Consider the following 12133-nt stretch of genomic DNA (forward strand, 5'->3'; position numbering starts at 1 on the left):
CACGCAGTCAGCTGGGTACACAGAGGCGCTCGGCCCACCTGTCCACCAGCGAGAGACACAGCGAGGCCACCACATGGAGAAACGCAGAGAATCCCACTGCCGGGCTCTCGAGGTCTGCGGGACGCACCGTCCTGTGAGGGCGAAGCAGTCCTACCCCGCGCCCTACGACACGGCGGCCACCTGTGGCTACCTGCGCCATGGCCAGAGTGACTGAGGGGCCGCCCGGTAAGTTTCATTCCATCTGAGTCCCTTTAAATAGCCGCGTGCGGCCAGCGGTGCTGGACGGGCCGGCCGGCCCTGGAGGCACCTTTGCACATGGCCCTTTCTCATTATCCTCCCAGCACCCCCGTCAACCCCACGGCTGAGAGAGGGATGGGAGGAGCCGCCTGGGGGCCTCTGCGGACCCCAGGTTCTGAGCACTTTACCCCCTCGTGGTCCCTGCTGGGAGAGGTGGGGACAGGAATACGGCCCCCGTGGGAGGTCTTGGTGACCCCTGAATCCAGAGCTCAGTCCCCCCCCACCCCATTTCCCCGAGGCCCCTGGGGAGACCCCAGGGAGCCGCTCCCCTCTCACCGTAGAACCGGGACTTGGCGGTGATGCTGCCGCTGATGCAGAAGCCGTCCTTCCGGTTGCTGACGTGGAAGGCGGACACGGGTGGGTGGTGGGAGACCTGTGGGCAGGGAGGCAGGTCTAGTGACGGCCCCAGCAGCGGGCAGCCCCGGCCTCCACCATCCCTCCCAGCCCCAGGAGCGGGCAGCCCCGGCCCCCCATCCCTCCCAACCCCAGCAGCAGGCGTGAGGGCAGTCTCATCTTGGGACTTGGCCCAGGAACTGCCTGCCATCCCTGTGTCCCGCCCAGGGGCCCCCAGGAAGACGGGACACGCTGGGCCCTCCCCAAGGACACACGGCTGTCACAGCCACGGTGGGGTCTGCACCCCTGAGAGAATCCCCCTGGCAGCAGTGACACTAGAGATCTTCCGACAGTCCAAGGTGGGGCCGCCCAGAAACAGGCCTGGGCTGAGGCACCCCCCACCCGCCGCCAGGGCCCGCCCACCGCAGAGCCCGGCGCCCAGCCCAGGGTGGCCCTTGCCTGCTCGGCGATGTAGAAGGTGTGGCTGTTGGTCTGGGGGTGGAACCAGCAGCAGCGGAAGGTCTCCCCCAGGATGGGGTTGTAGGGCTTCTTGATGCCCTGCAGGCAATGAACAAGAGGCTGGCGTGAGACACCGGGTGCGGGTCGGCCAGGGACGCCGGCTGGGCTGGGCTGAGGACCGAAGGACGGTGAGGGGGCTGCCCCTGCCCACCGACCCGGCAGGCAGAAGGTCTCTACAAGGGACGCCCCGTTTGCAGCCAGCGTCCCAGAACAACACCCCACTCCTGCTCCGGGGAGACTATGCTCTGCCCATGATTTCTATTCGGGGGCGGGGGGGGGAACAGCCTACACGTGTCATGTCCACATCTCGGCTCTGAGGGGCTCTTAAGACCCTGACCACCACCCACTCTCCCTGGACGCCCGGGAAGCCAGTGCGCCGCCCGCTCAGAGCCCCCGGCGGCTTCCAGTGACCTTTCGGGTGAGAACCCAAGTCCTCCAGCATGTCCTGCCCCAGCTCTGCCACACTCACCTCTTTTCTGCTCCCCAAACAGTCCAAGTTCATCAGGGAACAGTCTCCCTGCGTGGAGAGCCCTCCGCCCGGCTCTCCTGTAGCCCAGCTCAGACCCGCCTCCCCCACATCTGATGTCCGTCTCTGCCGCTGTGTGCACACATGGGCCTCAGCCCGGACACCCGGGCTCGTGACCGTCTGCAGAGCCCCTGGAGGTGTCCCTGCGCGTCCACAGCTCCCACACTCTGCCCACCAGTCCTTCTCCGACCCAAGCTTCCTAGACCCGGCTCTGAGCCGACTCTGCGGCAGCCAGTGTGCTGTCCTGGGTGGGCAACCTGGCACGCGGAGCCCCCTCCTCTGAGAAATCCTCTGGAGTGCGCCCTCTGTCCCAACGGCCGGACCCCTGGCTTTGCCCAGGGCCTGCATCAGAATGTGGAAAGCCCCAAGAAGAGTGGGGAGACCTGGTCCCACTTGCAAACTGCTCTGGGACTCCGGGCCTTCCCCTCCCCTCTCTGAGCCTCAGTTTCCCCTCCGGCATAGTGGAGACGTGGAACTAGAATCCTGGGTCCCGTGGAACCCCAGGCCCCTCCCATCACTACAGCCAGAGGGGCCCTGCTCTCATCATAGCCCGGGATTTGGTTCTCAAAAGGGGCTTCGTGCCCAAAACCCACAGGTCCCCAGGGCTCCTCGAGGTTCAGGGGCCTATGTCCTCCTCTTGGCACTGCTGTGTAGCATTTGTTTCTCTGAGGTGTGGAGGCCCAGCTCAGGCCTTTCAGGGATCGGGACCACCTTGGGGGCCTGGCCCCGCCAGCGGGTCCCTGGGTGGGAAGTCCGGGCCCGGCCCCCCATCTCTGAGGACCTGGGGGGACAATCCTGGGGGGTGGAGGATGCCCCTCACCCCCGACTGCAGGCAGGGGCTGGGTGGACCTCCCGCTGGCCGCCCCCCATCCCTCCCCAGCAGGTGCGCTCACCTTGGGCTTCTTGTAGAAGCCGGACAGGTACCATCGCAGCACGAGCTTCATGCGACTGTAGGCGTCCTCCTCCAGCGCAGCCCTGCGACCACGGGCGGGGGAACCCTCACTCCAGGTCGGGGACCTGGGCCTCTCTCCTCCCTTTCCCGGGCCCCTCCCTCCTTCCATTTCAACCTCCATCGGCTTGTTGGAAACCCAGGCCCTTCCCAAGCGGCCCTGTGCCGATGCCATGACGAAGGGAAGTGTGTGTGTGTGTGTGTGTGTGTGTTGGGGGGTGAGTCTCCCACCTCCGGGAAATCGGGTCAGGAAACATCAGGGTGGCTCCACCGCTGGGGCAGTGAGGGCGCGGCCGGCTCGAGGCTGGCAAGATGCCGCCTCCAGGAAGCCACCAGGGTGCTCTCCCCCTCACCCAGCTCCCTCTGCATGGGCTCCTGAGTCTGCAGGACCCCTTCCACCCTTGGCCTTGTTCAGCCTGAGGGCTAACAGTGCCAGGGCTCAGGTGCACAGAGGGTGCCGGGCTCCCCTGCGATGGGGGCCCTGACGGACGTCTCCCAGGGACCCTCTGCATCCCCAGGGATGGGTGCTGGGGCCTCCCCGAGGCATACCTGGAGAGCAGGTCGGCGTGGTAGTAGTAGTCGGAGAGCTTGTTGAGGAAGGAGCGCGGCTCGAGCACGAAGGTGGGCAGCACCACGCGGGACAGGTCCATGCCCGGCCGCAGCTGCTTCAGCAGGACCCACATCAGGCTCTTGTTCTCGTCCGACACCGTCTCCACCTGCGACGCCTCGCCCCGCTGCGGGCACAGGGGCCGGGTCAGGCCGGAGCCGGGCAGGGAGCCTCGGTGCCCGGGGAAGCTGCGAGGGGCGCACCTGCCACCCCATCGGGGGTCCCCCCAGCCCGGCCCCCACGCCCAGCAAGCCTGTCCTGGCCCCACCTGACCCCTGCCTATTCCAGCATGCGTCCCCCGAGCCCAGAGGGGCGCCTGCTGGCCCAGGCCAGCTCCCTCGGGCCTCGGTTCCCGGCCAGCCCAGATGGCCTGGGCGCCCTCTGCCCCTGGCGGCCTGTGCCCATCTGACACCCGTGTGTGCACTTCGCACACTCCCGTGCCACGGCAGCAGAGACCTCGTCCCACCCCCAGCCCGTCTCCTCTCCACCCAGGGACATGACCCCGGGGCTTCGGGCCAGCACCCCCTTCAGAAGGGGGCCTTCACTCCCTCAGGAGCACACGGGGACCCCTCTCTCCCCTGAGACGTCGCACCCTCCCCGGAGCCGCAGGCTTTGTCTGGGCAGCGGGTGGGGGCGTGGTGGATGGGGAGCTTGGGGACCGGGTGGGGCTCCATCTCCTAGAACACGCCCACCGCAGGCTCTCAGGTGGGCAGAACCATCTCAGAAAGGGTCACGCGGCTGTCTGGGGACGGCCGGCTGGCAGGACGGGTGATCCTTGGCAGGGCTGGGACCATCACCCTTGGGATACGGAAGCCCCTGGGTGATGCCAAGCCCCTCTCCCCTCCCTGTGGAGCCCCAGGACCTATGGATCCAAGGTCTTGGGCCTGGGGTGTATGTAGCTGGACCTGACCCCTGGGAGGCAGCAGAACAGGGGGGTGCCAGCAGCCCGCCCTGCATCAGGATCCGCCCCCTCCTCCTCCTGCCCTCAGTCCTTCCCGGCATCAGGGTCTTCTCCAACAAGTGGGCCCTTCACATCTCTCCGGGGGCTCTCCCCGAGTCCCGCCACCCTGGCCCGCCCGGTCCCGGGCCCTCCCGGGACTCTCCCCGAGGGGACAGCCAGGTGCTGCCTTCGCGGCTCCGGGGCTGGGGGCTCGGGGCGGGGCGGCTCTCACCTCCCCCAGCTCCTCGTGGTCCTGCACCACATAGGTGGTCCCTCTGCGTCCCGGGCCCGCCGGGGCCTCGGACTGGTCGCTGCCGCTCTCGGTCTTCCGGCTGTGGTCGTGCGTCTCGTTATCCGACTCCTCGGCATTCTCCCTCTCTGACTTGTCCGAGAAAGCGTCGTTCTCCAGGGGGTTCTCCAGGGAGGACCCGTTCAGTCTGGAAGGTGGATGGTGGCCGCGGGCAGCTGGTCACTGTGAGGCCAGGCACCCCCACCTCTGGGCACACACCCAGCACCCCCACCGGGGCGCCCCTCCCTGCTGGGCGCCTCACCCCCCTCCCTGTGTTTAAAAGTCTCGGCGATGGGCACTTGACACTGTTAGTCCCAGTTCACAGATGAACACACTCAGGCTCCGGGGTCCCCCTGGAGTGGAGGAGGCCTGCCTTGGGGGCCAGGGTGTAGGTGGCCAGATCTCTGTGGCATTTGCTCCCCATCCCCTCCCCACGTACAAGGAGATCCCGCGTGCTGCTGCCAGGAGCGCCCAGCAGGCAGGAGACCCAAGCTCCTGGGAGGGGCTGGCCCCCGCCCCCCGCACCCCTGCTCACGGGAACAGGTCCTGGTCATGGATGGCGCCCGAGGCGGGCAGCCCGCAGAGCGAGGAGGGCGACCCGTCCGGCGAGGACCCAGGCTCCCCGTCGCGGCCCTGCTTGCAGGCGCTGAGTCTCAGGAGACTGGAGCACCGCAGCGCCAGCTCCAGGGCGTCCAGCCAGCAGCGGCCTGCGGGCGAGGGTGGGATGAGCAGCCCCCAGCTCGGCTGGGGCCCAGGGCACATGGGCAAGACCCCTGCCCCGCTGCCCGGGAGCTGGCCCACCCCCACCCTGCCCTTCCTCAACAAGGAGCCTCCGCAGGACCCCCCACTCCTAGCACATGGTTATTCGCCTGTGTTACAAAGGACTGAGGCCGGGAGGGGTAAGTGACCGCCTCAAGGTCACACGCTAAGCAGGACCCCACGTGGTAAGTCGCTTCAGTTATTATCTGACTCTTGGCGACCCCATGGACTGTAGACCACCAGGCTCCTCTGTCCATGGGATTCTCCAGGCAAGAATACTGGAGTGGGTTGCCATGCCCTTCTCCAGGGGATCTTCCCCACCCAGGGATTGAACCCGCGTCTCTGGCGTCTCCTGCATTGGCAGGTGGGTTCTTCACCACTCGCGCCACCTGAGAAGCCGTCTGTACCCAGAGGCCCTGCAAGTTCCCACCTGTGGAGTTGGGACCAGGGCCCTCCCGGATGGAAACTGCCCCCACAGGTCCAGGCAGGGCCCGGCCTCTGCGGCTGAGGGCTTTTGCTGGCCTGGAGCACACGTGGGTGGCAGGCTGGGGAGGGGGCTGCTGAACCAAGGCCGAGGAGGCAGCTCCTGGTGTTGGAACAGCCCTGGGAGATGGGGGGAGGGCCGACCTGAAGGGCAGAGCGGTGGTGGATGGACCCAGCCGCCTCCAAACCCAGCCCTGGTCCCCAGCCCTTTGCTGCCTTCCTGGTGGAGGCTGCCAGCAGGTTAGACCTGCGGTTCAAGCACTTTGAGCGCATTTCTTTACTTCTCCGAGCCTTTAAAGTGTGACCCTCCTGGGGGTAGTAAGTTTCCCTCCCTAACTCCCCTCCTCCGGGAAGCCCACCCTGAAACCCCCAGGGCCTGTGGACGTCCTTCCTCCCTGACCATGGCCCCCGACCCCGTCAGGGACTCGGCTCATGCCTCAGCCCAGCTGGCCTTGTCTGAAGGGTCTCTGCTTGCCTCCCCCAGCAGATAGCAGGCTCCATGGGAGCCGCGCCGCCCTGTCCATCCCAGGGCCCAGGAGGGGCGTGGCACCGAGTGGGGGTGCTGCGGACAGACCGTGGCATTCAAGCCACTCAGGAGCGTCGACGCGGCGTCTGGCCACCAGGGGGCAGCCGGGAGGCCCAGAGTCCGGTGGTCAGGCCCGGCTGCCTTGGGCAGCGCCTCCCCGGCCCCGGACCACTAGAGAGAGCCCTGCGCCCGCTCCCCGGGGCGGGAGACAGCGGCGTTAACTCGGGGCGGCCGCGAGAGGGCGCGCCAAGCACGCGCGAGTTCAGGAACGCACGTCCCTCCGCCCCGGGCAGTTCCGCCAGCCTGTCTCCCCGGGTCTCCCCAGGTCGTTGGTAAGAGCAGCACCTGGTGACTGAGGGGTGCCTGGCACTCAGCAGCTGGTATCTGTTACATACGGTCATCGCATTCTCATAGCAGCTAAGGAGAGCGTGTTACTGCTCACCCTTGCCCATGGGGGAGACTGAGGCTCAGAGACGGGGCAGGTGAGTGGGGGGCTGGTCCCCTGACGCCGGGCTGCCCCCTTGGATGGCGTCGGGAGGGTCCAAGCCGGGGTCCCCTGCACCTGGCCGATCCCCCCACCAAGGGGCAGGGGTGCTTCACGTGGGGTCACCGTGGAGACCGGCAGGCCGGGTGGGACTCACCGTCAGACTCAGAGGCGGCCCTGAAGATCAGGTAGCTGCTGGGCAGGGGCTGGGTGATGGAACCAACGCTCTCGCCCTTGGGGCCCTGGAGAGACAGAGAGGCGGCGTCACCCAAGGGACGGGACGAAACACAGGTCAGGAGGTCATGGGGACCCACACGCACACGCACAGACGCTTCCGGGGCCTCGGGACCCCCAGGTGGGGTCAGGCACCCGGCCATGTAGACACAGCAGGGAGCAAGAGAGGTGAGTGGGCGCTCCCGGACCTCCTTCTCAGCTGGCGGCCCCACCCTCGTTTTTTCTCTCTGAGCCCCCATTTAGGTGGCCAGAATCAGCATGTGCAAATCCAGGACGCTTGGTTAAATTTGAATCTCAGAAAAATTACATATACACAGTTTAAATATATCCCATACAATATTTGGGACATACTTATACTAAAAAAAGAGCCGACTCACTGGGAAAGACCCTGATGCAAGGAGAGATTGAAGACAAAAGAAGAGGGCGGCAGATGAAATGGTTAGACAGCACCACTGACTCAATGGACGTGAGTTCGCATGAACTCTGGGAGACAGTGAAGGACAGGGGAGCCTGGTGGGCTGCAGTCCTTGGGGTCGCAAAGTCAGACACGATTTAGCGACTGAACAACAACATACTAAAAAAAACCTTTTTGATCTCCCTCTGAAATCTGAATGTACCCAGGCATTCTGGATTTCCTCTGGCAACCTGACCGCTCTGGTCCTGGGCTGGGCTGCCCCCAGGTTCTGAAGGGGGAGGTCTGGGCCTGGAGCAGCTGCCCTCACATGGCCCCGTTCCTCAGCCTCTGGACAGGGCTCGACATGTGATCTGAACCCATCGGGTCCCCAGGTCCCGAGCACCCCTCACCCCAACATGTGTTCCACATGGAAGGCCACTGACAATCTCTGATCCCCCGGCCACCGAGTGACTGACCCTTGGAACTGTCAGCCCAGTTCTGGACCCCCCGCTCCTGGGGCCCAGCACGAGGCTCCTGACTGCCCGGCCCTGCTCTCCTCCCGCCCAGCACCCCCCACCCCTCCCACCTCGCCCGTGGGGATCTCTCCTCGCCTGGCCCCCCCGAGCCCCGGGGCCCGCACTGCGGTACCTTCACAGCCCAGACGGACTGGTCCAGCGGGTGGAAGAGCTTGAAGCAGAAGCCGTCCTTCTTGGAGGGTCTCTCGATGAGCTCGCAGCAGTGCAGCAGGACCGTGCCCACCCACTGGCCCACCTTGGGCGTCTTGTAGATGAGCAGCACTCCAGGCTTCAGCACGCACCACAGTTTGGTCCAGCTCTTCAGGGTCCCTCGGATCTGGGGGGAAGGGTGCTGCCGTCAATGCCGGCTGGGGACCCCGGGGGCATCTGAACTGCTGGGACCCCGAGGGCATCTGAACTGCAGACGGACTGGGCCCCTGGCTCCAGGCTCTGGGCCGGGTTCTCTTTTAGACTTTAACAGGAACTCTAAAAGACGGGGAATCCAAAGAAAGATGATGTAGCCAGATTTACTGGTGAAGTTCCCAGAGCTCAAGTTCAAGTTCAAGTTCAAGGCCCTGCCCTAGGCCTGGGAGGAACTGGCAATAAGCGGTGACTGCTGTAATTATCAGCCTTGTGATTTTGAAACTTGTGATCATTTCTTTTTTCGTTCTAAATTAATATTCACCTTTGCACCTAGTTTTTTATTCCTAATTTTGTGGAGCAAAAAGAAAAAAGAGCCCACAAAGGCCCAGAGCTCTGCAGACGCCCAGGCTCCGAGTCTGCTTTCTCCTCTGCCCCTCGCAGGAGCCCCAAGGATTCCACAGCTTTATCCCCACTCTATGGAGGGGGAAACCGAGGCTTGGGGCTGAGGCAGTCGCTCGTGGCCTCAGAGAGGTCTGAACACAGGCCTCTGACCACAGCCCACTCCTGTCCCCAGAAACCAGAGTTTCGCCTCCTTCCTGTGTCCCCAGCAGGGGACTCCACCGGACTCTGGTCCCCCCGCAGGCCAGGGGTCCCTCCATCTTAAACAGAAATAGGTTTTCTGTAGACATGACCGAGTGAAGATGAGGCGGTCCTGGAGCAGGGGCCCTGGTCCAACGACCGTGTCCTTGTAAGAGGAGAAGAGGACACAGACCCAGGAGGGGACCAGGTGACCGCAGAGGCAGAGGCCGGAGGGAGGCGGCCACAAGTCCGGGGATACCCGGGGCCCCCAGCGGCGGGCAGACGCAGGAAGAGCCCTCCTTCGGAGCCTTGGGAAGGAGCCTGTCCCGCCAGGACCTGGATTTGGGGCTTCTGCCTCTGGACCTGGGGGTCCGTTTTGGTTGCTGTAAGCCACCAGCTTGCGGTCCTTGGTCAGGGCCGCCCCAGGATGTGGCTACAGCCTGCCACGGCCCCCACGCCCAGCCGTCTCCCGAGGGGCTGGTGAGCCTGCGCCGTCCCTGGGGCGGCCCCCCGAAGCAGCCGGGGCTGAGGCGAGGCCTGCGCTCACCTTGAGGCTGTCGGCCATGATGACCACACTGGGGTCCGTCAGGGCGCTGAGCAGCTGCCTCGTGGCACGCTTCTTCTCCTGGCGGTAGGTCTCCTTCTGCGCCTGGGCCCAGGGCACCGTGGGGGTCAGCGGAGAAGGCCCTGGACTGGCCCTTCCCCGGGGCTCCCACCCACGGGCATCGAGCTGGGAGACGAGGACGGGTCCTGGGAGAGGGCGAGAAGCGGGGGCGTGGGGGGGCTGGGGTGCCGTCCGCCCCCCTCCCCTCGGCAGGCTGGAGGCGGGGGCTGGCCGCACTGGCCCGGGCGCCCCTTCATCCAGCAAATGAGGCCCGCGGCCCCTCCCCGGGCCCAGGCCCACCTTGAGAGCTTCCTTCTTGCTGACCTTGGCTGTCGGGGACACACACTCCCTGTCGGACCCGTTGCACAGCCTGTATTCCGCCTGCAGGAGAGACTCAGGTTGGGGTGCGTGCAGTCCAGGAGAGGGTGGTGCTGGGGGTGCAGGGAGCAGGAGGTGGGAGTCCGCTGCCCCCCCAGCCCCACCCCCGTGCGGGGTCACGGAGGGAACAGGCAGTGAGGCGAACCTGTGAACAAGAGCTGGGGGGGCACCGTGGTGGGTGTTCGAGGTGGCCCCTTCCCTGGGCTCGTGTGTGTGCAGGGGGGGACCTCTGTCCCTGGCGCCCTGACAGCAGCTGCCAGTCGGGGGGCAACACCCAGGCCCCCTCCAGCTGTCCAAGGCTGTGGGGCGGGGGGAGGGCGGAGCTGCGTCCACAGATGTGGGCGTGACGGGCCCTCAGTCCTTTTACAGACGGGGAAACTGAGGCCAGGGTTGGGGCGTGGGGAGAAAACGTCAGGACTAAAGGCTGCAGATTCCTGCCTGCTTCTGTAGGGCCTGCAAGCCCAGGATGGGTTTTACCAGTTTTTTGGGGGCAGCATTTGCGGTATCTTAGTTCCTAACCAGGGATTGAACCCGGGCTGCCTGCAGTGAAAGCATGGAATCCTAATCACTGAACCACCAGGGACGCCCCGGGTTTCACATTTTTAAGGGATTGGGGGGCGGGGAATCAAGGTGGGATGCAAAAATCACACAATCCAGATTTCTGCATCCACCAGGGAGGCTCTTCTGGCGCCAGCCATGCCAGTCCCTTCCACGCCGCCCGCGGCTGCGTGTGGTTGAGGGGCCACGTCAGGCCCCGGGGACAGAGTCCTGTGGCTGCGGAGCCAGAGCCGCTCCCGCTCTGCCCCCTGCGGAGGCGGGCCTGCCCTGCGCTGTCCGCTGGGCCGCGTGCCCCGACCCCGAGCCGCCAAGCCAGGGAGGGGGGCCCGGAGGCCGGCCGGCCCCGGCTCCCTCCCCGCACAAAGTGAGGGGTGTGGACCCCTTGGCCGCCCCGTCCTCTGAGGTCGCGGCTGCCCTCGCTCACCTAGGTCTTGCCGCCACCCAGGGGGCAGGCCTGGTGTGCTAAGTCGCTTCAGTTGTGTCCGACTCTGTGCGACCCCGTGGCCCGCAGCCCGCCGGGCTCCTCTGTCTGTGGGATGCTCCAGGCAGGAATCCTGGAGCGGGCTGCCATGCCCTCCTCCACTCCCACCGTCGCTGGGCATCTGGTGCCCACTGAGGCTGCGGAGCCGGTGGCAGGGCTCTGACCGGAGCTGTCCAGTCGGCCCGCTGTGCCCACAGCACCACGTGCCGGGCGAAGCCTCCGGTGCGGGGTTAGGACGGCGGCAAGGAGGGGTGAGAGCCGCGCTGGGGACAGCGGGTGTGCGTGGGAATCACGGCAGCTCTGCTCACGCTCCCAGCCACGCCCCGCGGCACAGAGAGGCTCAGAACCTGCCCGCGGTCGCGCAGCTCCGAAGGGGGCTGGGCCCGGGCAGCGTCACTCTGCGCGCACTCTCTGAGACCAGTCAGGACGTTCGAGAGCACGGGAAGCCAGGGGCATGGTCAGGGCGCCTGGGGGACGCTGCCCCGGAAAAAAGCTCTGGGCTGAGGCAGTAGCGATGGCGGCAGGCTCTGGGGGCCGGGCTGACGCTCCGGCTCCTGGGGTGCTGGGGTTCTCATGCCTGGAACCCCGGATTCCTGAGCACACGCCGCTCCCCCCCCCAGTGCTCTTCCCTGCTCCCTCCTCAGGCCTCGCTGAGCTGCCTCCGCTGGAGGAAGACGGCGCTGAGCACCCTGCTGGCATCAGACCCCGGACACCCCACCCACCCCTGGCTGGCCCAGCATCTCCTGCTGTCCTGGCTGCACGCACATTTGGGTATCGTGCCAGGAGCTCCACTGTGGACGGCTTCCGCCCGGCGCCCCCGGCACCAGGAGCTGGGAGCCTGGGGAGCACGTCGGGTGAACACAGGCATGAACGAACACGCCCTCTGCCAGGTTCCTGCCACCCGCTTTCCACCACATGCAGCTGGAAGGAGCTTGTTTGGGGGGACGGAGGAAGAGAGGGGGACAGAGTGGGGGCCGCGGGGCTGGGAGGAGCGGGCGGGGTGGGGTGTCCGTGCCCCGCACCCTCTGCTCCTGGGCCCCGCGAGGCCGCTGGGCCGGGTCACAGCAGCCCCGGCCTGGGGCAGTGCCCGCCACTGCTCCGTCCTAAGGGCCAGGCTGGGGACCCCGGCAGGCCTGCCTGCTGGCTCCTGAGGCCGCAGCACATGTAGGCACAGCGGGGCGATGACAGGCACCCTCGAGGGCAGGAGACACTGCTCAGAACCATGAACGTGGGGGTCTGCCCACAAACGTGCGGCCGCGGAAAACTCCTTTAAAAAAGTGCCCTGGAGTGACCTACAGGACTGGACGAAGCATCT

At 66.2% G+C, this 12133-nt stretch overlaps 1 protein-coding gene across 4 annotated transcripts in view; it reads right to left on the reverse strand.

The window, feature by feature from the left end:
• OSBPL5 (oxysterol binding protein like 5) overlaps window positions 1-12133 on the reverse strand; it is a 67236-nt gene that overhangs the window by 13852 nt on the left and 41251 nt on the right. For 3 of the 4 annotated variants that reach the window (XM_061161496.1, XM_061161506.1, XM_061161515.1), the window contains 10 exons: window positions 9702-9782; window positions 9345-9446; window positions 7989-8192; window positions 6870-6954; window positions 4996-5167; window positions 4404-4608; window positions 3174-3358; window positions 2569-2650; window positions 1090-1188; window positions 574-670 (listed from right to left, as the gene is read on the reverse strand). In XM_061161496.1, coding sequence (XP_061017479.1) covers window positions 574-670; window positions 1090-1188; window positions 2569-2650; window positions 3174-3358; window positions 4404-4608; window positions 4996-5167; window positions 6870-6954; window positions 7989-8192; window positions 9345-9446; window positions 9702-9782 — 1312 coding nt within the window. The remainder of the gene's footprint in view (window positions 1-573; window positions 671-1089; window positions 1189-2568; window positions 2651-3173; window positions 3359-4403; window positions 4609-4995; window positions 5168-6869; window positions 6955-7988; window positions 8193-9344; window positions 9447-9701; window positions 9783-12133) is intronic. The other variant, XM_061161487.1, reaches the window with a different exon arrangement.

Source organism: Dama dama, chromosome 2 (assembly GCF_033118175.1).
Source record: "Dama dama isolate Ldn47 chromosome 2, ASM3311817v1, whole genome shotgun sequence".
Taxonomy (NCBI): domain Eukaryota; kingdom Metazoa; phylum Chordata; class Mammalia; order Artiodactyla; family Cervidae; genus Dama; species Dama dama.